The sequence below is a fragment of the Habropoda laboriosa genome, unplaced genomic scaffold (assembly GCF_001263275.1).
Source record: "Habropoda laboriosa isolate 0110345459 unplaced genomic scaffold, ASM126327v1 scaffold156, whole genome shotgun sequence".
Lineage (NCBI taxonomy): Eukaryota > Metazoa > Arthropoda > Insecta > Hymenoptera > Apidae > Habropoda > Habropoda laboriosa.
The window spans coordinates 440,299-463,654 of NW_017100300.1; the positions used below are offsets into that span (position 1 = coordinate 440,299).

A 23,356-nucleotide genomic window follows, 5' to 3' on the forward strand; every position below is an offset into this window, starting at 1 on the left:
TTGCTTCAACCTCTCGATCGACACAAAACTGCCTCCCCATAGTGAAAGCTTTCAATCTAGAAAGCAGGAAAATGCCTCTCGAGGCTTTTCTCCACCGGAAACACAATGGAACTCGAATTTCAACTCGAAAGACTTATTCCAACGATTCTCCTAACTCCGAGTAATTTCATTTTAGAATAAAGTCTGGCGACAAAGTTGCTCCAGACGCAGATTAACGGTCCGTAGGTTAAAGTCTCCTTGGAAAAACGAGTGGACCGTGGAAGGGGAGGTCGAGAACGCAGGTGCGTGATCCTCCTTTGGAAATATACTGTTATCCGCTTAACTTAGACGCCGTCGAGACGGAAGCCTTCGCCAGCCCGCGTAATATACCGTCCAATAAAGCCCTGGTTATCTCTTCCCGGGGACTTTATACCCGCGAACGACCCTGACGTCGAGAACGATACGAGGACGAACGCACTGTGTGCGCGCAGGTGAGTGAACGTGGCAAAAAGAACGAGAGGAGAAAGATCACGTTGGAATCTGTAGAAGTCGTACGTTTTGTTTTCCCCCTTTTTTTTTTCTTCGAGAATTTCCTCGACTGTCGTTATCGAACGTGTGGTCAACGATGCTGTAAGGAGCCGGCTAACGGTACGAGACGTCGTCCAGAGACAATAACGGCTACATGGGCCATCAAGCGAGCTTCCGAATGGCGTAGCAAGGACCTGAGCAGCGTCGTAACACCGAACCACCTTCCTTCCTTCTCTCGTACTAGATACCGGAGGTTCGCGTATCCTTAACCAGCGGCAGCTCTTGTCTCGGGCGTCCTTTACGAGGCTTGAAACACCGAGACTGTCGTTCCGTTTGCAGCTTCAACCGGGAGAACGAGGATCGTCGCAACTTTAAACCAAGACCTAAGATATTATTGTAATCCTTCCTGATTACTTTCAAGCAACGATCGAAAGTTAAGTCGTTTGAAAACACGCGGGAAGATTCCATTCCTCGTGGTTAGCCTGGCAAAAAGGAGAAGCTCGCGCTGCGCTGTCTCATTAGTAAATCCAATTGTCAGGCGGTTAGGAGTTAATGGCGTTAATCGAGTCGAAGCGGCTGGTTTCTTCGCGGCAGTGGGTAATTTTGTAAATCGCCGTCCTCGTCGTCGGTGAGGCTCTTTTTCCTGATTTTCCCAAGCTGGTTTAAGAAGACGTTACACGTCGTTAAGGGAGAGGAGGGGTGGTACACGCGGATGGAATTAAAGCAAGAAACTCGAGGTTGGGATGAAAGAGAGGCGGAACGATTCATCATCGGGCTATCGTCATCGGGGAGGCCTGTGTTGCAACGAGAATCCGTGGAGCAAAGTTCACGGACAACGCCGTAATAACCTGCCCCCGGTGCGTAATAACACTCCTAGGCGGAGTCTTTAATAATGCGGGGATGACGCTAAACTAGGTAGACAAGCGTTAAGTCAGCCAAGTCCGGGGCCGGAGCGGGTTTCGCCGCGGCGGCGGAGGCGAAGGCAATATGAAGTCCGACCGGTAAAACTTCCGCAATATATATACACGCCGCGGCAGGCACGCTCGGAAATTAGAATCACCTTTCTTCGAAGGAAATTAAAAGTTACCACCGCGAGCAAAGGAAGAGTTACGAAGCGGCTTAGGCAGCCGTCCCCGGACCGGCGAAATGGAACTCGTTGCTACGGAGGAAGGTGGAACGAGTTAGGAGGGAAGATCGAATCATAAACTTGGCTCCATGGGAGATTGGAAAGTAATCGTGATGATAGTTGCAATTTTCCAAGATGTATCGCTGAATTTCTCCTAGCAATTTAACCGTTTTATCATTTTTACAGTTTTCTCGATTAACGTCGGCGATGGTATTTTCGCTGAACTAGGTGTACAGGGTGATTCGTTTAATTCGACCACATCGAAAGTTTCGAACGAACTTTCCGGAAGAAAGAATTTTTTATCGTGCAAAGTGGTACTTGTTTCTTTAAAATTAATTCGTAAAAAATTGCTACATTAAAAAAAAAAAAAAAAAAAAAATCATTGCATTGTCGATCGAAGCTGCCTAAATATTAATTGAAGCCCCGATTTCTTGCAGCCATCGAAACATCAAAAATCAATAAACTCCATCACGCACCCCAAGCAGAGCGTGGCCACCCTCGGTGCGCAAGGTGAAAAATAATCACTCGACTGCCGCGAAGGCATATGCTCACTTGAGTTGGATCACGAAAAGGCTGAAGGGTTGTGTTTTGGTTCGCCATCCAGGCAACCAACAACCGCTCGGAGGGTGGCAGATTGTTTGATGGTTGATTGTCGCACACCGCTTCGGGGGTCGTCTGATTGGGTCGCCGCGAAACATCTGCCGGCCTCCCGCGGGGCTCCACGACGACAATCATCCTACAATCGCGAGGTAATACACCGAAAGATGTCTTCATTCGACTAGGGTGGGTGAACACGTCGGATGAAAACGGAGGATTTGTCAGATCGCGACGGAGAAGTCAGTTGTGCCGCGTGTCGCGTGATAAACGAGTCACGGCGATTAGCGTACCACGCTCTACACACGCCGCTTCTCTGGCTTAACGGGACCGAAACAGCGCGGGAAATTACGGCGAGGCATGAATGGAGACGATGTAATTTCGTGTAATTTCAAATTACACGGCGAGAAAAGAAATTGATATTCTAGTCACTCTAAAAATATTAGACCGGCGCATAAGTAATCTCGTTCTTCGTCATTAAGCACACCAAGACGACTGACTGATTTTTAATTACAAATCGCTCAGGATAAGCAGTTTCATTTCTACTTCACTCACGTTTAGAGCCCCGTAAATTTCAAAAAACATGTTCGATAAAATTTCAACATGCAACCGGGGTCGTTCGCCCGGGTGCAACGAAAAGAGCCATCGGGAACGCGTAGCAGCGAGTCTGGGTGGACAGGAAGAAGCGGCGGTATTGTGACAACGAATTAGAATCAAAAGCGACCCTCTTCCTTTCAGCCGATACGACTTTGTCCGCTCGACGACTTTCTACGGGGGCCGGTGTGTTCATTCCACGTCCGGTCGCTCGTGCGCGTCATCTACCTGAAGCGCACATAATCGCGCGCACGGCCCCTAACCAAAAAGAGAGTGCGGCGAAGAGGACCGTTTCTGCCTTTTAAAAGCGCGGCACGACAACGACTGGCTGGCTTGCCGGCAGGAGGAGGAAAGGGAACGAGGTGGAGGTGGAGGAGGTGGGGGTGGAACCGGCAAAGGGAAGAAGGGACTTTTACAAAACTCATCCATCCCCCAAACCATGGCCGCGTAGAGACACTGATACCTACCGGCTGACGGTACCCACCTACAACCCGACGACAATGGATCCTTTGCGGGCAAAAAAGCGTAAAAAGAAAGGGGTAAGAGGGGGAGGTGAAGGAGGGAGAGAGGGCAAAAGAGAGCGGTCCACCTCCGGCACGGGGAATGAAAGAAAGAGCGGCAATGATGAAAGCATTGTCCCTGTTCAACGGCTCTTCTCTCTGTGAGCCTTCGAGGCGGCCAGCCCATCTTCTCCACCTTCAGCAGCGCGCCATCAGCTTCACCGCGTTTCTCTTCCTTTGCATTCGATCTCTCTCTCTCTGTCTGTCGCGTTCTCGTAGCGAGATGACGTTTAAGATTATTTAAAACGACGGTTCGTCGTGCATGGGTAACTAGGACGCTTGCCAACCGGGTGAATCCTGATCCTGATTCCCGGGGAAACGAGTTACGAGTAAAGGGATTAATTGGAGGAGAGGGAAATGAGTGAGAATGAGATGGATCGAGGGAAAATAGAGTGTTAATTTTGTCGAAGTATGGAGTGAGTGCAAATATTTTTATTTTTGAAATTTCCTCGTCATTCCTTGGTGTAAGATAAAATCGAAGAGAGTGTTACCGTTTCTGAATCATGCTCAACACAGCAAAGACCGAGGGAAGAATTAGCGAAAGAGTAATTACACGTTTTCAAGTTGGTCCTCGAGGACACGGAACACGTGTCCGTTCCAAGCGAACCTCCACGAAGATTACTAAAAGTCCAACCCTAATTCAGGAATGTAATTCGAGAAGCCAAGTGTTTGCGTGTCTTCGAAAAGCGGGGTCCCACCGAGCCGATCAGAGTAGACCCTTGACTCGTCTCGCGTAATAACGCGATAATCTTCTCGCGCAAAACAAATAACGGGGGGTTCCCGCCCCTTTGGCTAACTTCAACCCTTTCCACCGTGAAACTGCATGCACAACACAATGAAATAGAGAAGGAAAGAGAGAGAGGGAGAGCAATCCCCGATGATCGATCACAATCGGCTCCTTTCTCATTCGAGGGCGTTCTTCGCAACGTCGACGCTCACAGAGAATAGAGGCTCTATACTAGGGGTTTAGGGTTACGACCCCTACGCAGCCGACGCCGCTGTTATTCTTCCAACGAAAACTATTTACAAAGTCGGGGCTAATGGCATCAAGAGATTTCGCTCCATATGCCTCGACGCCCCTGCCAGAGTTTCGCTCGTTACTACGCGCCTCTTTCTCTCGATATGACATTAGCGTACTGTTTCTAACCGGATCCACTGCGATCCCACTGGCGTAACATCGTTCCTTCCATTTGTCGATGAATTCAATAAAAAAAAAAAAAGTACCAATACTCGACTATCTTCCTAGATCTTTTCCTAATAACTGAACAGGTATTCAAAGAATTTTTTAATTAATTCGAACGAGTGAATAGTTTTGTTTAGTCGACTCTGTGATTTTTTAAATATTTTTAAATTGACGTGACACGCGAGATGAAATTTGGAGCACCGTTTGATTCGTATTTGAATTATTACACGTCATCGGTAATTTTAGTAATGTCCCCGCCGCGCACTCGTCGTGTCGAAAACTGTCCTTCCTGCCTACGCCAGTGATAATGCCGCTTCTCAACGAGCGTATAGCGAGCGGAGGAAGGGGCAAATGCACGTGTGGAGCACGTAACGCAATAAAAGTTTGTCGAGTGGGTCGAAACGTATGCATATTGACCCGGTCAATCTCGTAACGCTACCGATCCTCCACCTCCATCTTCCTCCCCTCTTTGTCCTAGCACGGTGTCACTTTCCTCGGCTCGCTGTTGCGTAGGTGCGATCTCCGTTCATTGGAACGCATTTAACTCGATTCTCTCCAGGACCAGTTTCGTCGCCTCGCATGCAAATCGTCCTTAAGGAGACACGAGGTGTAATTCACGCTTGTTTCGAAATCGAGACACGCTACGATTTTAATCTCCTCCCCGCGCGCGCAGCGTGAATCATTGAACTATGGCTTAATCTAATCACACGTTGAAACGTATACGCACTATGTATTTGCCCATCTATGTCCTTTCCTTTATTTAAAATTTGTGAAAATGTGCAAATATATATTTTCAAATAAAGCTTACACAACAAATTAAATCTTCAATTTTTCTTCATTTATGAAAAGAATCGTGTACACCTTTGAAAATGTTGAAAAGTAACAACTAATAATTATTTTCAATAACGAAATAAAACAGAGAAGAATGGATATGGATAAATGGGAGATAGTGTACTAATCAACCCCCATATCGATTACTTTTCCCTTCAACGACAATTTTCATCCCGGCTAACAAGTATTCCGCCGAATCCAACATTCATAATCGGGAAGAATTGAAGAGGACAGGCAGCTCTACGAAAACGCTTATTGTGAGGATTTAATTGACCGGAAGCTCGACAATCCCAATCTCGAAACTACCACCGGAATCGTGGAACAACGTCGATCCACCACGAGAGCACCAGAGCCCTTTTCTCTCTCGACTTCGGTACCCCTTTCACTGCTGTACACAGCTTTCCACCCTCTTCTCTCGGCGTCGCCCGTCACGAACGCCTATTCTTCTCGCGTCCTCCTCGTGCTGTTCTACCACCACCCCTTTCCACCTCCTCCTCTCATACCCCATCGCGGTTCTTCTCCCTTTCTCGCACAGGCGAACGCGCACACAGCTCGCACAAATGGAAAACGGATTGATTAATCGTAGTAATTACCGATCAGCCCCCGCTAATTAGATATCCGACTCCTGGCCACCCCATGGCCCCCAGAGGGTTTCCTGCTTCGGTGTACGGGACGCGGTGGTGCTTGGTCTCCTACCCACTAGGGCTAGGGGACTTTCCAGGCGGCCGACGGCCGCTTCATGAGAGAGAGACGCCGTCAGAGTGGCTGCTCGTCGAGGGTGGAGAAGCAAGCAAGGCTAAATGAGATTGTTACACGAAGCCAGCCAATGAGTCCGAATCACCGGCGTGTAGTACACGATTTCAGATTTCTCATGCTGGACGGACTCGACACGGCTGAGTCGTTTGTCACACGTGACGTCGTGCATTCTTTGGTTTATCTTTGTGGCTGGGTTCGTTGCTAATGAAGGTTTATTAAGTTCTTTTATTTAGCGTGAGTAGCTAATTCTGGTTCGTTGGGATTCTATTTAATTCGTCGTTTAAGCGAGTGACTTGGATAGTTTCGAGTAGGAATTCTTTATTCGGATTGTACCGAATATTTCCTACACTTGGAATATTCCACTTGATATGCTAATTGCACAATATTGAAATCTACAAATTCCACCAGTGTTCGAATAATATCCAAATACACCCAATATTTTCACAACGCCCCTAGTATACACCTACACCGGTACACTTCGAACCCCGCATCGCAACTCGAACCACCTAATCTATAATGCACGGAGGCACAACTTTTCCAAAGGTTCCACCTGCGATCACCAAACGCCGTAGCAGCGACGAAGAGAGAGAGAGAGACTCTCCCTTCGTGTCGTTCCCCTCGGTCCACTTTTATCGTAGCACCATCAATCGCGCGGCGAGGCGCGCGAACTCCCGCAGGCCTGCGGCGCGTCGCGGATCAAGCTCGACGCTGTGCAGGCTCGTTTGTACGTTGTAAGAGCAGGTGATGCCGGGGACCGTAAGTCAGCCGGGTGTGCGGTGTCACCGGTGCTCGCTCGTATCGCGTCACTCCATCACCTCTCTCGCGGCCCTTTCTCGCGCCGCTGACGAGCGCCTTACACGGCTGTCCCAAGATTTTCGACTCGACCGAGCGTGAGCACGGGGGCTTCGGTTACCCTCCGCAATTTCACCGCGATCCCGCTACGTTTGGATCCTTGTCACGCGTACAGATCTTCCGTGATCTACAGAAATACAGCGTGCCCGTGGTGCACCGGGTTTAAAGGTGCTTCCTTGTACGAATTTGCGGTTTGCGCCGTTTTTTTCACATTCCTGTTTTTTTTTTTCTCTGCGTTCTTCTTCTTCTGTTTTTCTAAGAGGTTCGACAAAGTGGGGCTTTGTACGGGTAACGTTTTATTGGACACGCTGGTCGGTTAACGGTTAGGTGACTTACTTTTGATCAAAATTTGGAAGTGACGTGGCGCAAATGATTACTCGCAAAGTGGGTAACAAAAATATATTTATTTAAACGTAATGCTTAACTAATTTCAAACGTAAACTATATGATGCGCGTGCGGATCGCCCGACTGTCGGTAAAACTACCTCAATATTTTCAATTACCACGTATTATGATTAAAATAATAAGAAACAAAGTATGTCGTGTTTAAAAACCTATTGAGAAATAATGTTTCCCCAGGAAGAAATAGAATATGCATAAATCTCGAAGAAAAGACAGTAAGAAACTGATTTGTTCTTCTTTCATAACAAAAATAAACTTAGGATACAATAAAACTAAATTGCAGAAGTAGCTAATCTAATTAGTAATACGCAGGTCCTCTTCTATCTTCAATTAACTCAATTATTCGATCGTGTACGTATATAAACATACATACCCATTATCTAATTACATTATTCACGCACACACTACCGTGAAACTGTAGCTACGTAGCTCGCAGAGACACACCGGTGGTTTCATTTTTCTCCCAAGTTGGGCTGTTCGTTGTGTACTTGAACTCGGTGCCACAGGCAATTCGCGAGCAATTAGTTCACGCGAAAATATGTAAATTAACTCGAAATCCGCGTATAATCGAACGAAGCACTGAATTTTCTACGAGACTACAATCGCGCAGTATAAGCGTCGTTCAACGAGGCACTCGTTCGGTAGGCTCGTAAACACTGACTGAGGACATATCGTCCTGCCCGATTTCTGCACGCTACTTGCGCGCAGTTGTTCCAGGAAGAGACCCCAGGCTTGCCTTATAATATCGCGTGCGACTCGAGATAGTTTTTCTGCCACCAAACATAATAAACACGAGCCAGGGTCGTTATGTGTACATCGAGCCAAACACAGAGCTGGGTGTCCTATCGAGAGTTGCTCTCGAGAGTATTTCTCGCGAGTGGACAATTGCGTCTGAGAGTGACTCTCTGAGAGCATCTCTCGACTCTCTGAGAGTTGTGTCGCGGCTTATGTGTACGTCGAGCCAAACACAGAGCTGGGTGTCCTATCGAGAGTTGCTCTCGAGAGTATTTCTCGCGAGTGGAGAATTGCGTCTGAGAGTGACTCTCTGAGAGCATCTCTCGACTCTCTGAGAGTTGTGTCGCGGCTTGCTCTCAAATGAATACAAAATTACATCACTGTCGGATAGTTGTTTTTCAAACATGAAACAGTTTCGTACTTTCGAGAGAACTCTCGCGCGAGTAAAAAATGTGAAGAAAGAAAATTGTTCGAGAAATGAAATCACCGATTTAGTCACTCTTTGCGAAGAAGAATCAGTGTTGTGGAATGCAAAAGATGTAGAATATACATCTTACGTAGAATACCTAATTTAAGAAATCAGCTCTCACCTCGCTATAATGAAACAAATTGCAAATATACCCTAAATGTGCAAATTGATTCAAAATGAGCGTCGAAATTTTGTTCGAAGGAGCACTGCATAGTGTATCGTCTACCAAATAGGGTGCCAGCGGTTGAACGATTCTAGAACGTTAAACAAAGAGAAGATCAATTACCCCGGTGCAAAGGCCTCCAAGTAAAAAGCCAATTTCTTAGTAACCAAGGCGAACAAGAGAACCGACGAAACTCGACAGCTCACCCATTCCGCGTAACGAAGCTCCCGCTTCCCAGAACGAGCTCATTTGCGGCGAATCGACTGTTCTCTTGCTCTCGCGGCTAATCGAATCCCCTAATCTGCGCTGGATTCGAATAGGATCGCTCCTTACTCGGAATGCAAACTCTCCGACCTCCCTTCCTACAACGTACAACTACAGAAAAATGTCACTCTTCTTCTACTAATTCAACGATCAAAGAAGAATTACAAGAAGAAACTACAAAATCCTCGATAAACAGACGAGCAATCTCTTCGACAAAATTCACCCAAATATTTAAAGTTACTGAAAAAATTAACGCAGGAATAGTAGTTTTATTAATCGCTGATACAGATTCACGGTTACCGAATGCTGAATACAATAGAATACAATGCTATACTGGCCACAATACTGATACTGATCGAACTCTATTTCCGCACGTATTCTTATACCTCTTGTCATTACCACGGCCGAACGAATCGGGAATCAGTCAATTGTGATTGTCGCGGCTGAAGCTAGTAAACAGACGACAATAAACACAAGTAAAAAAAAGTACGTTAACCGAGAAGTGGGGAGTCAGTCTTCTAGGAACCGGGCCTTCGTGCCAGGCACCGTTTGTTGACACTCTAAAAAAAAATCTCTCACATTAACGTAAATTATCGTCCTACATTAACGTAAAATTCAACGAAACCGAAGAACACACAAAATAGCCAAAGACAGCACAAACCATCTCCTCTTAATCAAAATCACCCTTAATCCAATCAAATTTCTCAATTTCTAACACACACCCTGTCATCTCTAAACAATCCCAACCGTCAAATAAACCTCTAATTCGTCCTAAACCGGGCAACCGTCTCGATACAAATTCTCATCGACGATAGACGTGTCCCGTATTCAATTACCACGTCTTATTTAACCCTCCGGTAGCGGCACCACGGTTAACGGAACACGTTGCCACCTCCGCGGGTCCGGATGATTTAGCGGCCATCATTCCGTCGGTTGGACAGCGGTGGCTCGTTCGAGCCCGCGGAACCGTTTCGTGGAACGCGTAAAAGAGATTAGTTCGGCCGCGGCCGCAGAAGTGACGTTTAACGGCCATTGCGCCTCAAAACTGCGACATCCGCGCCGCGTCGGTGCAACAATATTTGCGAACGCGCCGCGAAGTAGGAGCAACGACGTGACGAGGGGAGACGAGAGGAGGTGGGACCTTTTGGTGCGAGCGTCCGAACCAGGGGGGAAGAGGAGGGGAGGGATATTAACATCCGGTCCCGGGGATTTACGGCGCCATTCGCGTGGCTCCCGGGTCTCGGACGATTTTGTAAAACGAAATGTCTCGTTAGCAAGTCGCTTACAGCCCTGCGACTCGCTTATGTGTGCACACGTGTACACGCGTGTATACGTTTATAACGTACGCAACGGGACGTGGACTGCTTGGTGGTTTTACAGCGGTCTAAATTACCCGCGCGACGTACAGTTATGATGTTAACGATCCGCTCGAGGAGCTACGACAACGTTGCCCACGGGGTGGAAAGGGGGGGTTGGTTACTTGTACAGTGTACCGGTCTGTCGGTGAAACGTAAAATGGCAAGCTTGGTAAGAGAGAAAGGGGTGAACGTCGTGGAGAGAGAGAGAGAGTAAAGGAGGATCGTGTAACGGGGTGTCGATGATAATCGCGTTAGGTTCATCAGCGACATCGATAGCCTCGTTAACGTCCTTTTCGTGGAGTAGACGGGTCACCGTCGGGCAGTGATACCTCTCAATCGCGTGGTGTAAATAAAAAATCGATGGATGACACGAGGTGAATGTAGAAAATTGTCGAATCTAGGATAGCGGTACGTTTCGATCGAGTGGTGTGAATGAAAAATTCGTTTGACAATAGAGGGAGGAGATAGAAAATTGTTGCAGATCGGGGTGATGTGGGAGAATGGTCGAGCCGAGTGGCACAGGCTCTTTTTTCCCCTTCTTGGAGAACGGGTCGAGGCGCAGGACGGTAAATTTCGCGCGGTGATTAAGCGTCGTCTCGAGGGCTTAAGCGAAATCGCTCTTCGTCTCCGTTAACATCGAAATCCTCTTAAGACACCGGGCCGACGCCGCCGCCGTCTCGCGCAGCTGTAAGTGATAAAATTATTTCGACCTCCGCTCAAATAGAGCAAATCGCACGGGGACGCGCGTACGCGCGAAGAAAAACACCACACCTCGACGACTACGCGCGTCGCAGCCGCGGCAGAATAAATGGCCTGGCCGATAAAATTATTTCGGACGTGATGTTAAAGAAAGGAAGTCTCCATGGCGCCGCGATACTCCTCGACAACACGTTCGAGAAGTCTCTCTCTTTCTCTCTCGGAGGGCAAAACGACACCTGCGAGGAGAGAGAGAGAGAGGGCTACCTCTGGAAATTGATTAACGCACGCATCTAAGTTCTTGCTGAAATTTGTAGCCGGCTCTGTTTTCGGTATTTCCACGATGGCGAAGACTGTGCTCCCGAGCAAAGTGAACAGTAGTAATGGATTTGTTGTCTAAACGAGAGATTCTGTGATACTGTGTGTGAGCCTGAGTTAAGTGCAGCACAAACTTTACGTCGCTGGTGAGAAGTAAGGACTCCTCGTTGCAAGCCTTAGAAAGGGTTAAATATGATTTCTTCCTAGGCAGAATTTTTCTCAGAAGAATTTCTCGCAGTCTGACACTCTTCCTTGTTAACCCTTTGAGTACCGAGTCTCAAGTGAGAAGTAAGGATTTGCAAAATATAAATATGCGACCTCCAAGTCTTAGAAAGGGTTAAAAATGATTCCTCCCTACGAGTGATTTTTATAAAAAAATTTCTTGTAATCTGACATTCTTCCTTATTAACCCTCTGATTACCAAATCTCAACACACGAAACTAAGCTACTCACTCGCGAGAGGTAAGAACTTACAAAATATAAATATGCCTCTTCCAAGTCTCAGAAAGGGTTAAAAGCGATTACTCCCTATACAGAATATTGTATTGTATTCCCTTCTAGCCCTTCGAAACCCTCAGAAAATACTGAACAACACTTACGACAATATAATCACGCTGCTCAAAGTGTTAAATAACCCAGAAATTATCGATAGAAAATACCACACGTTCGCAATATAAACGTCAATCAGATCTAGAAAGTAGAATTCCTCCTCTAAATTGCGCAACATCTGGAGGAACAGGCGTCATCGGGGATGAACTTATTTCGAGCAAGAGTCTCGAACACTGGGGAAAAACGTCGGTGAGAAGAGGCGTCGACGAAACGAACGGCCTAGGCGATAAATGTATTTCGACGAAATAGAGTAAATCGTGAGTCCGCGGGCGAAGAAAAACGCGCTGGACGCGAGGTGGAAATAAACGGCCTAAGTGGCAGACAGCAGCCACTGTGCACGTGGGGCAAGCAGGATATCTCGACTGTGGGGGGGTGGGCAGGCCGATAAATAACCTCTGCTTTATTAGCCAGATAAACCGTGGTGGGAAGAGAGCGGCTAAATTAGCGAGAATATTAGTACACATTTGTGTCAGCGTGAAATGCGGAGGTGTACGCGCCGGAAGTAGCAACAGTCGTCTCTGTAAACGATCATTTTCGAGGAGAATGAGGTTCTAGAAGTGTCTTTCTTTAGATTCGTCTAATCATCCGACTTATGATTCGTCGTATACGTACCTCGAAAGTTATGGAAACGATTTGATTGAATTATGGTCCGTCTGCTGTTTCAGAAATGATTGGTTGTACTACTGACTCTAAATCTAGCGACAAAACGAAGAAATTTCTCTTGGGGAGAAGAGACCTCTGAATAAAACATTTGTCACATAAACAAGATACCTTATTCGTACGACGAATTATGAATGGACAATTTTTGTCACTTTTGAAACCTTTTGAAAAAGTTGAAACCTTCTCTTTTGAAAATTCCTGCGCTAATATAAATGGCCACAACGTCCCGAAAACAAAAAAAAAAGGAAAACATTGTGTATCACCTAAGATGGTCTCGTAAATCAAGAACAACGTAGGATCGCAAAAAAAAAAAATAGGGGGTAATTTAATTTCAGGAAGAAAATGATGAACATCCTTTGTCACGGAGACGAATTCCATCTTGAGGTGAATTCGAGAGCGGCCGCGTGCACGCGACACGCGATTCCCGGTAAGTTAGCGCGCGTACGCGGCTCTCGCGAAGGGTTACACACGGTAACAAGCTGGCAACGGTTCTAACTACTGTCCAGGCTGATATATGTGACGGAAAATTGTGGGCGAAGGTAGCGAGAAAGAGAGCGAGGGGGACAGCGAGTAGAAACAGAAGCAGCCCGGCTTGGAGAGTGGGGAGAAAACGGCGGAGGATCGCGTCGAAAGAAGAACGAGGGAGAAAAAGGGGATGGTGGATTTCTTGCAGCGTGCAGGACGTCTACTAAGGTAGAGAGAGGAACGCATTTTATTTACGAATTATTTCATTTGTCTCGAGTATTCTAATTAGACCCCGGCTATTTCTAAGCGCGAACGCCACCGTCGACGTTGTCGCCGTCGTCGTCGTCGTCGTCGTCCCTGAACGCAGCCCTCTCTCGTCCGGGGTAACGTTCCACGGTGCAACGGCCACGCTCTAATTGCATTACGGAAACATGAGTTTCCCCCGGCGAAATATATCACGAAACTTATCGCGCCACGAAGAAATTGCCGTGGCTCTCGCATACACTTGGCCGCGCGCAAGTGCAAGCCTCGTAAGCTCCGGGGCCCGCCTACGTGCGCCCTTATACCTGCCCACCCACGCGAAGCATACATCACGGCTCGCACTTTCGGTCTGCGAAAAAAAAAAGAAAGAAAGAAAACCGCCTTCTCTCTCTCTCCCTTGTACTCGTTCAACTTTCGCGAAAACCTCGATAATATCGTACGATACAGCCTGCACACCACCGCGAACCCTTAACTACATCGACGAAATAAATTCTCCTATTCCAGCGTTTTTTTTCCTCAGAATGAATTAAAACGACGATAAATTTAATTAACCCCAAAATGATACCCGCAAACGTGAACATCCGCAGAACGCGCGGTTATTTCGGAAGGATCTGGGAGAACTGCTGGTCGAGCGGGGAAAAGTTATGCGCTACTAATTTGCGCGCGGACACCGGTTACGGTTAATTACGAGGCACGGCCGCGAGGGAAACGTCAGCGATATGGACAGATGCCTGAGAAAATATTGGCGGCACGGGGGAACGCGTAAACACGGAGCCTTGCCAAAAATTCCGCGCGTCGCCGTTTGCAGAGAGCCGGGAGAGATGCATATGCGTCTCTCTCTCACTCCGTCAACCGGTGGCTCGCATCGCCGCGACGCAATTAACACCGTTCGGGACGCGGCGGCCGCGCAATTATCGTGGCATCGCGTGGGCGTCCCCGGGAAACCTGCACCGAATAAATATTAACGGGCGGGCCAATGAAAAAAAAATCCTGATCGCTGGAGGCCTCCTTAAACTTGATTTGTGCTCAATTACCACGCTCCACCACGCACACTCGTCCCTCCTCGTTCTTCCTGTAACGATACCGCAACCCTGACGGCGTGTCTCTTGGTGCTAAGCAAAGTCTCTCATTCTTATTATAAGAACTCGTCGTTGGTGGACAGACGGTTCTTCGCGAACGTCGCCGACGATTTTATTTATACGCGCGGCAGCAAACCACCCGCGTCTCCGTGGCGCGGCGTCGCGATGCAACGAGAACACGACCGGGATCGGTAGAGGAAAGAGAGGAGGGGAGAAACGAGGACGGAAAACGTCGGGCAATTCGTTTCGCATTTTATATCCGGCCGCGGGAACCGGGCTGATTCACCACCGCCACCCCCCGTCGGTGGACGACGCAGAATCAGGAACGCGGATTATTTCGATCCTTGGTGAGGTTTAGTGAACCGCTGAGGCGCATCGCTGACTGAATGAATTACGCGTAACACGTCTGTGCGCAAGTATTTCGGAGAAAAGTTGAGGAATAATCCTGGACTTGGGTGATTTAGCGAGGTGAATCTGAGATACGGCTCGTTCTGGCGGTATTGTGACGACGAATTTTAGAGAAGATTTCGGCCCAATTATGACAATCCCGTACGAAATTTTTCTGGTTTCTAAGTTTCTCCCGTGATACGATATTTCTGAAAATACACACGCCAAGAGGGTTAAAAATGCATTTTCCCTATGATTTTCAAAAGAATTTGCGATAGTAAATTTCGGTATTATCCGTGAAGAATTGTCCCTTCGGTAAATCCCCGAGATAAATCCACGTGGAACTATGAAACGTTTAAACGTAAATCCAATCCTCGAGACAATCCTGCCACCGCGAGAGGCGACACGACGAAATTTCGCCGGATTTTCCGAGAAGTTGTTCAAAAGCGGAAGGGTGAAGGGACGCTTAAACATCACGGTAAACAGGGGGGGACGGTGTAATTCGGATGCTGGCGCAGGTGCTACGCGGAAACATCTATCAAGATAGCGAGATACGAGTTGGGGGGACGTTCCGTCCTCTGCAAAGAGAACGGACGGGGAATGGGGAGGTGGAACCGGTGGATCAACTCGAAGAAACGGGGGATTTCACGGGACAGGATGCACTAAGCTTTCACGAGGGTGCTCTCTGCCTCGTCTTAACCCTTTCCGCCTCGTAGCAGAATTAACTTTTCTCCAGGACGTGCCACATTTTCAGGAGAGTTTCTCCCGTCACGTGTCGTCGGATCAATTTTCGAATTTTTACTTTTGCTTACACATTGTATTACGAATCTTGCAAACGTTCGATAAAAATGATCATCTCACCGTTAGATAAACATTTAAACTACAGTCGCGATATTATCTAATTCAATTCTTTCGTGACCACACGCACCGCTCGAGTAGAAAAATTGATCTGAATTTAGTATCCATTACAGATCGGTAGATAAACAGAAAATTCTTGAAAAAAATAGTACAGTCACGGGAGAGGGTTTAGAAAAAAGTGTCAATAAGGATCTAGATACGTGTTGTGCAAATAACCGTTATCTCGACATAGTACACACTGTTCCATATGCAAAGGGTTATTAGATTCTATAAATAAGCTCATTACCATCGAAGTGACTCAGCCAGGCAATCTATCATTGATCAAATGTATTCTATTCTCATATCGTACGCGTGTGATCCTTTACTTGCATCGACCCACCGAATAAGCGAAATATCCCAGCCAATAACGTTAAGTAGATGTCTCACCCGATACCCCAAAATCACCTTCCCCTCGAGCACCTCTCGCTACAACCGTTTCTCCCCCTTCACCTCTTCTTCCAATCATCCCCTTCCCAATTTCCTCGAAAATTATCGATTCGACGTGAAAGCTTGCTCTATCAAACGTTCCCGATTCTACCCGTAACAACCGTGAACACGCGCCACTCCCATGAAACTGCTGAGAAAATCGAAGATCAGGCCACGATAATCCCACGAAGGTGAATCGGCAATTAAATTCGCGTTTCTCGGTGAACGAAACGAAAGGCTGGCGTTATCCCGTGAGACTAATCCTGGCCCGCCATAAACAGCAGTCGGGATGATTAACCGTATCATTATGAATCATAAGAGAGGAACGAAGGCAGCCTGCTTATTAATTGCGATCGTTTCGACCGGCATTCCGCGTACGGCAAATTGCCGTAAGGTAACGCGAACGACCGTAAAATGTAACTTCGTTCAGTTGGAATCTCGACTAGGTTTCTTTCACTTTTTTTCCATTTACTTTCAGTTCGCCTTTCCGATGAGGAGAGCCGTACAGAAGAGAATCGGTCGATATTTAAGTGGATCCGTATATCAGCGATGCGTTCGTCGAATACCTGCGCTAACGATAATTGTTTCTGCTGGCTCTGGATGTATGAACGACAAAGTGGAAGTTCAAACGAGCGAGATTGTTTTTTTTTCTCTTTTTTTCGGAGAAATAATAGGTGCAATATATACCTTCTTAACCCTTTGAATATCGAATACTTCGGAGTTGGATAACCACTGCAAACGACGCGATTTGCGATTGCTTTTAGTATGCGTGTGACACTACATCGGGAATATTATGAAACACGTTGCACTTTTATAGCGTGTACTAAGATTTTTATCCATTTCTCACACACACATAGATAATGTCTATCAGATTGCAGTGCTCAAAAGGTTAAAATAATTATTTTCACAGAAAATAAAGAAACATTTTTCTCGCAAAAATAAAACGGATGAAAATGATTATTTTCATAGAAATCAAAAGAAACTCTGTCCTTTAACCCTTTCACTGCTATAGGCGCTTTGAAAATTTTCTCTCACTGTGCTGTCGGTGATTTTTGATAAACTTTCACCTTAACTTTCACCCCTTCGAGCACTTTTGCTTTAATTTAACAATAGAAATTTGAAAACGACGAATTCTGAACTTCTAAAAATTTTCAAACGCGAAACGAAAAAAAAAAAAGAAACGAAGGATATTATTTGGATTTGCAAGGAGTAAAAGAGTCCATTGGAGGATTTCCCAAGCGCAGCAGCAGTGATCGCGAACGCCTGTTCGCGAGATCGGCCGAGGGATCAGGCAAATATCCTGGTCAGCGCGCGATACGCTTGTGTAGCCAGAGAGATCTGTACGGCAATGGGCTCGCGGTGTCTCGCATTTTTCCCTATCGCGTTTATGGCGAACGGAACCGAAAATCTCGCTCGAGTACACGCGCTGGTGAGTGCGTTTATCGGTAGCGTCAAAATTCCCACTGAATTTACGATATTCCCAGTTTCGATACACGCTCGAACACGAGAGAGAACAAGAGCAAACAGACGAAGAAGAAGAAGAGAAGAAAGAGGCGGTGGTGGTTGTGGTTGGTCTGGAAATCGGTCGAGTGAAATACAAAGAGGGAGAGACGATATCTCTCTCTCTCTCTCCCATTCTGTCTCGCTTCCTCGACGGCCCAGATACGAAAATCGTAAAGTCGCTACATAATAGCAGCTAGTATAATCCGGTACGGCACTTCGCGCCGAGATTAAAGGTGCATAAAGCGGGCTGGCATAAACGTTTTACAAGCTGCTCGCCTACCTGGCTGCCAAGCGTGTGCACCGCCGTGAACGAGATATTATTTCGAACCGTCTCGTTACGTCGCTGCCAGCCGGCTTCGACAGTGTTACGGTTTTATTCCGTCGCCCCGCGGGAAATATCGAGAGCTCGTGGTACTGTACATGCACACTTAGCGTTACTATACCTTGTAAGTGTGTAAGTACGCGTGTGGTCGAAGCCAAGAGAGGCTTCGAAACTCGAAGGAGCAAACGTGAATATAGGACAGATACGTTTAAGAAGAAATAATCGTGGAACAATGTGACAGACCGGTGATCGTTAAGCTTTACGATAGAGAAAGCTGAATGACGATCGACTGTCTGGTGGATAGGGAACGTGGGAAATGGTGACTTAATAGATAAATTGAAATTGAAGAATGTCCGTCTAGGTGGTATTATATCGAAGGAGTAATTTCTTATTGTTGTATTACGTTCTCTTTGTCTTTCCGCTGATTTATCCGCCACTGTTGCGTTATACTCTTCAATCAGAAAAGACACTCAGACCCGGGTCCGAGAGGAACGATTCATGGCTATTAGATACCGAGTAGCGAACGATCGAATTCCTGAATTCTTGCGCGACACGACACTACGTCAAATTCTTTTCCGCTCGGCTTCGAGTCTCGCTCGCTCGCTCGCTTTCCTTCCATCGGAACGCCACCGAGAAAACCCATTGAAACGGCAGCTTTATCTTCGACAAGGGGCACGCCAGGAATCCCGCGGGCCCGACAATGCCGCCTTAATGGCCGCGCGGGGACAGCCGCCGCGGGAATTTCGAAATCAACGACGCAAACGGTGCGTGCCTCGCGACTCTCGCACACGACGCCAGTTCCTCGTATTTCGCGCGATCGAACCGTTTCAACGAGTAAATTCTGCTTGTTTGTCTGGGTTTGACGGACGAGGCTGGTATTTTATTTGAACGAGGAGAGAATGAGATTTCTTTCGGTAAGAGGTGAAAAAGTGTGTAGAAAGTGTCCAATCGAAATTCATGTGCATGCAGGTAACGTACTGCCAATCGACTGTGTTGGACAAATTGGGGAATAATATTGCAGTATTGTGGGGAGAATTGAGAATTTTTATGCACGGAGACTGATAAGAGAGAAAATTAATTAAAAAAATTAATTGAAATCGATATGTGCAATGGAAAAATGTCTTTCCTCAATGGAAGACTGAATTTTCAAAATTTTTAAATATAAAGTATGAAAACTCTCTTATCTCGAGTGAATAATTACAGAATTCTAGAAAATTGGAGGGAAAAATAGAATTATCAAATTTGCCTTTGAATTTTTCAAAATTCAATTTCAGCAAATTACAAAGTTACCTTCTTATCGCAACAAAGTCCTCAATTTCCCAGAGTACACGAACATGAAACACTATCTATTGCAAAATAGTAGACCTACTCGATCGATTGGCAATGCGTTAACATTTGAAAAATCTTCAAATCTTTTTTCATCACTCACCAGTTGTTAACTTGAAGGATCGTCAACCCCGTGTCCTGAGCCAGTTGCTTCTTCTGGTCTTCCGAAGGGTAGGGATGCTGCAACAAATAAAACAAACCCGAATAAATACAGAAACCTCCATTCCATCAAACTCGAGACTCAATTTAATTCAATCTTCCTCTCCCTCCAACTTAATATTCGAAAGCGACCAAAGCCTCCATGTTACATCTTCCTTACTAAACGCGGGCGCATCGGAGAGGCACGGCGGTCGCAACTTACGCGTTATTTACGACGACATCGCGTCGAAGTGAGGGAAAAGCAGCCCAGGCGTTCCGCGTTCCCCGGCAGTCTGTGCTTTTAAACAATTTATCGAGTGATTTATCGCGTAACAGGTAAGTGCACAGAGCGCATAGATGCACGGAAGAGAAGTTTTATCTGCGCGACGGCAGCCGCATTACACCGGCGCCGCGTCGTCTGGACCCACCTGCGAAATATTATTTATTGCTGGGCAACAGCAACAACAACGGCAAAAAAGAAATACAGCAGAGAAAACAGGGAGAGTGGGAAGGAGAGGTGAGAAAAAGGACAGCTCACCTTCTGTGTATGTACATAGGCATATGTACGTATACATACACAACAGGGGACTAGAGAGAGTTTTATCGTGCTGTCGCATCGACGCAGATGCACCAACGACGATCCATCCAGGATGCTCGTATTGGCTTTCACGAAAGACAGACTTTACGAGGGGCCATCCAAGATATACGGGGGAAAGGTCAACGGTGGATGAACAGGCCACGGATAGGTGGTTTACAAGATAATCTCGGTGTCGCGAATTATTGAAAGAAATCGACGGATCCACCGGACGATAAAGCTGCAGGAACGACGACCTTACAATAGGAAACCGCGTGGGATTTAGTGGCCGCAAGAAAGGTCGTTGCAACTTTGTCGCTAGTTGCCACCGGGGGCTCGTTGTAAATTATACTTCTTCTCGCCTTCTCGCGTTTTAACGGTCACCCTTTTTCGGGGAAACTTTCTTACGGCGTGACAGTAGTAACTTTGTCAGCCGAGAGTAATTGTTTTAACGAATAAAATGTTAAGCTTTGCGATATCGACAGAGATTGTAATTGATTCACGATAAGAGTACGAGAAATTTGGATATTCTAGGACGAATAGACGGTTGAAGATTTGATCAAAGTGTGCTCGAAACTGCCACACGTGGCGCCAAAAAATGGTTCACCGTAACACGAGTGGCAAAAGGGAGCGCGCCATTGGCAACAGCTCAAAGGCGCGGCGGCGAAAGCGGAGCTAGATGCATAAATGATGCACTCCTCGGTTATTCCATCGGTCTTGTTGCGCGAGTCCATAAATTCGTGTATAAATCTCATCGTTCTTCCAGCGAAGTTACTGCTCGCATTAATTTCGCACTTGCGGCAACACAGGCCGCCCCGATGGGCGCAGAGCAACAGGAAGACGAACGACACGTGCCCGATCTTGAGCACGCGCGAACTCCAAACGTCTTGGTTCGCATGCGACGTTAATTTACTTTTTACGATATCCCTCCGGTGAAAAATAGATGGGTGAAATTTGAAAAATTCGAATTGCGTCTTAAATTCAATTACGGTGGAATTTTCGAGGGTTCAAGAGATTGTGGAAGGTGTGATTGCGGGTTTCGAAAACATGAAAATAATCGCTGTTTTACAATCTTGCGTTGCATCGCGGATGAGAAACGCTTGGACTCCGAGGAACGTTAAAAACAGGCGACGCACGCGATCGCGTTAGTAATGTTACGCGAAACGCTGATCCCGCGGGGACAATGTGTCGTGCATCTTAATTTTCTCCTTCTACTAATTCCCACAGCGATACTAAAATCGCGAACGTCGTGTTTTCTCCATTTGTCACGAAACGCTTGCAGCAATTCTTCAAAACTCTTCTACTCTAATTCACAATTTTATTGAAAATTTCCGAAAACCTTCTCCAATTCCTGATTCACCGAGAATTATCCTAAATTCGTCCCAATTAATCCTAATCTCTTAAACACGCCATATAAAACGAGCAGTATCGCAGCCTCTCGATCGTTTCCTTGCTCCACGGGCGCGAAAGTCATTGCCTCGGCTGCGATCGGCGGCGGTCGATTAAATCAGGCCCGGTTTAGCGCGGCCGCGGCGACACGATCGGCCGTAATTCACGGGCAGGACGCAGCGAACGTTAAATTCGACGTAAAATCGGGGCCCCACGAACCGATGCCAAAGTGCCCCGGTGGACGCCGGCGGATCCGGCTGCGCATAAAAGCCCGCGGCTGCACCGCAAGCGCGGCCGAACCGCGTCATATTTTTACATAATTAGCACGTGGCGCTCGCGGCATTACCTTCCTCTCCCCTTCTCTCTGCAGCCCCCTGTGCTCGTTACTTTTTGCACCGAAGCCTGCGGTATTTTTGGAAACCGCCGCGTAGCCCTCTCCTCTCTCGACCCCTCTGTATATCATGTTTCTTGGAGGCGAGCCATGGTATACATGCACCAGAAGCGTGGCTTTGCCTCTCTCTCTCTCTCATCCCCTCACACCACCCCCTCACGTGGAAGCCCATTGTGCGGCCGTGTATACGCGATCCAAGCGATTCTTATCCTAATTAAATCGGCCGAGAGCATTGTCTGCCTGTGGAGTTTCTATCGGATCTCGCCTGGCTACCTCTAGCCTCCTCCTCTTACTCCTCCTCCTCTTCCCTGCTCGCGGTGTAACGTTATATCGAGGTTGAGGGCGGGTGGATTGAGACGTGGATGTGGATTTGACGAGGATCGATCGTCACGGATCTAGGGCTCGGAGGTAAATTGAGCGGTGGAAACAATGGAAGAGGGGATGGCGATTTTTTTTTTTGGAAAAGATGATATTTCTGGAGGAGAAATGATTTGTGGGGAAATCTAGGGATGAGGATTTGAATCAGGGTTCGTGGGAGAAGAGAAAGTTAGGAGAAATCTGAAATTCTACCGGTTCATGTGACACGCGACTTCTTTTTATGGAGAAATGTGGAGAATTCAGCGGTTAACCCTTTGAATGCTAAAGGCGTATGTGTACGCTTTCACAGATCCATTAATATATACGAACAACACATTTGCTGTTTTAGCAATCATATGCAAATGAACATCGACAGCAATTTCGATATTGTCCTGTGCTTGCAATGTATTTTTCAGCGAGTCTCAGTGACGTACAGCGCCGCGTAATCTGACGGTTCCGAGTTGGAGCACGCCGCAGTCAAAGGGTTAAGACGACGAATCATTGCTGTCTTACATCCATAAACACAGTCTCCAATATAAGAAACAAGCGAGTCTGGCAAAAATCTGGTTAAAGTATGCCAAGTACCAAAGAATTCTCGCATCGAAAATTCCTAAGACGCTAAACTGAAACTTTATTATCACGCAAAAGTGCCTCCATCGTTTCGAAATCACGATCTAAGTACATCCATTTAAAAACACCAGGTAAAATCTCGAGAGACAGAGGCGTACGTAGAAAATTGACGGAAGATAAGGTGAACGCAGGCGAACCGCAACGGAAGCGAGATGAAAAGTGCGCAGGACTTTCGTCCGGCTCGTATTTCGTTGGCAAATCCAAGGACCATCTCCCGTTCCCCCGGGGGTGGCTCGCGTCGCGTCCGCCTCGTTGGTGTATGCATAAAACAATCAAGATAATTGTTGAAGCTACACGGAGGGACCCCGGCTGGCTGACTGCTTTCCACCCTCTTCTGGGATCGAGGTGGCTGCCGGAACGGAAGGCGGGCGGAAGTAAGAGAGACAAAGAGAGAGAAGGCAGCAGCTATCCAATTACATTGAAAACAATAGTCTTAAGTGCTCGCGGCGGTCCGTTCTGGCCCCGGCTCCTGCCCCTCTCCTCCCCTTTTTCGCGACCGATGCTTTTCCACGAGGGTCGTCCACCCCCCGTCCT

General features: G+C 47.0%; 1 protein-coding gene across 1 annotated transcript in view; it reads right to left on the reverse strand.

Annotated features, from left to right (window-relative positions):
• The window catches only part of LOC108573951 (homeobox protein homothorax), a 506,295-nt gene that overhangs the window by 95,173 nt on the left and 387,766 nt on the right, over nucleotides 1-23,356 (reverse strand). The window contains exon 12 of the mRNA XM_017936443.1: nucleotides 19,447-19,523. Within this exon, the coding sequence (XP_017791932.1) occupies nucleotides 19,447-19,523 (77 nt within the window). The remainder of the gene's footprint in view (nucleotides 1-19,446; nucleotides 19,524-23,356) is intronic.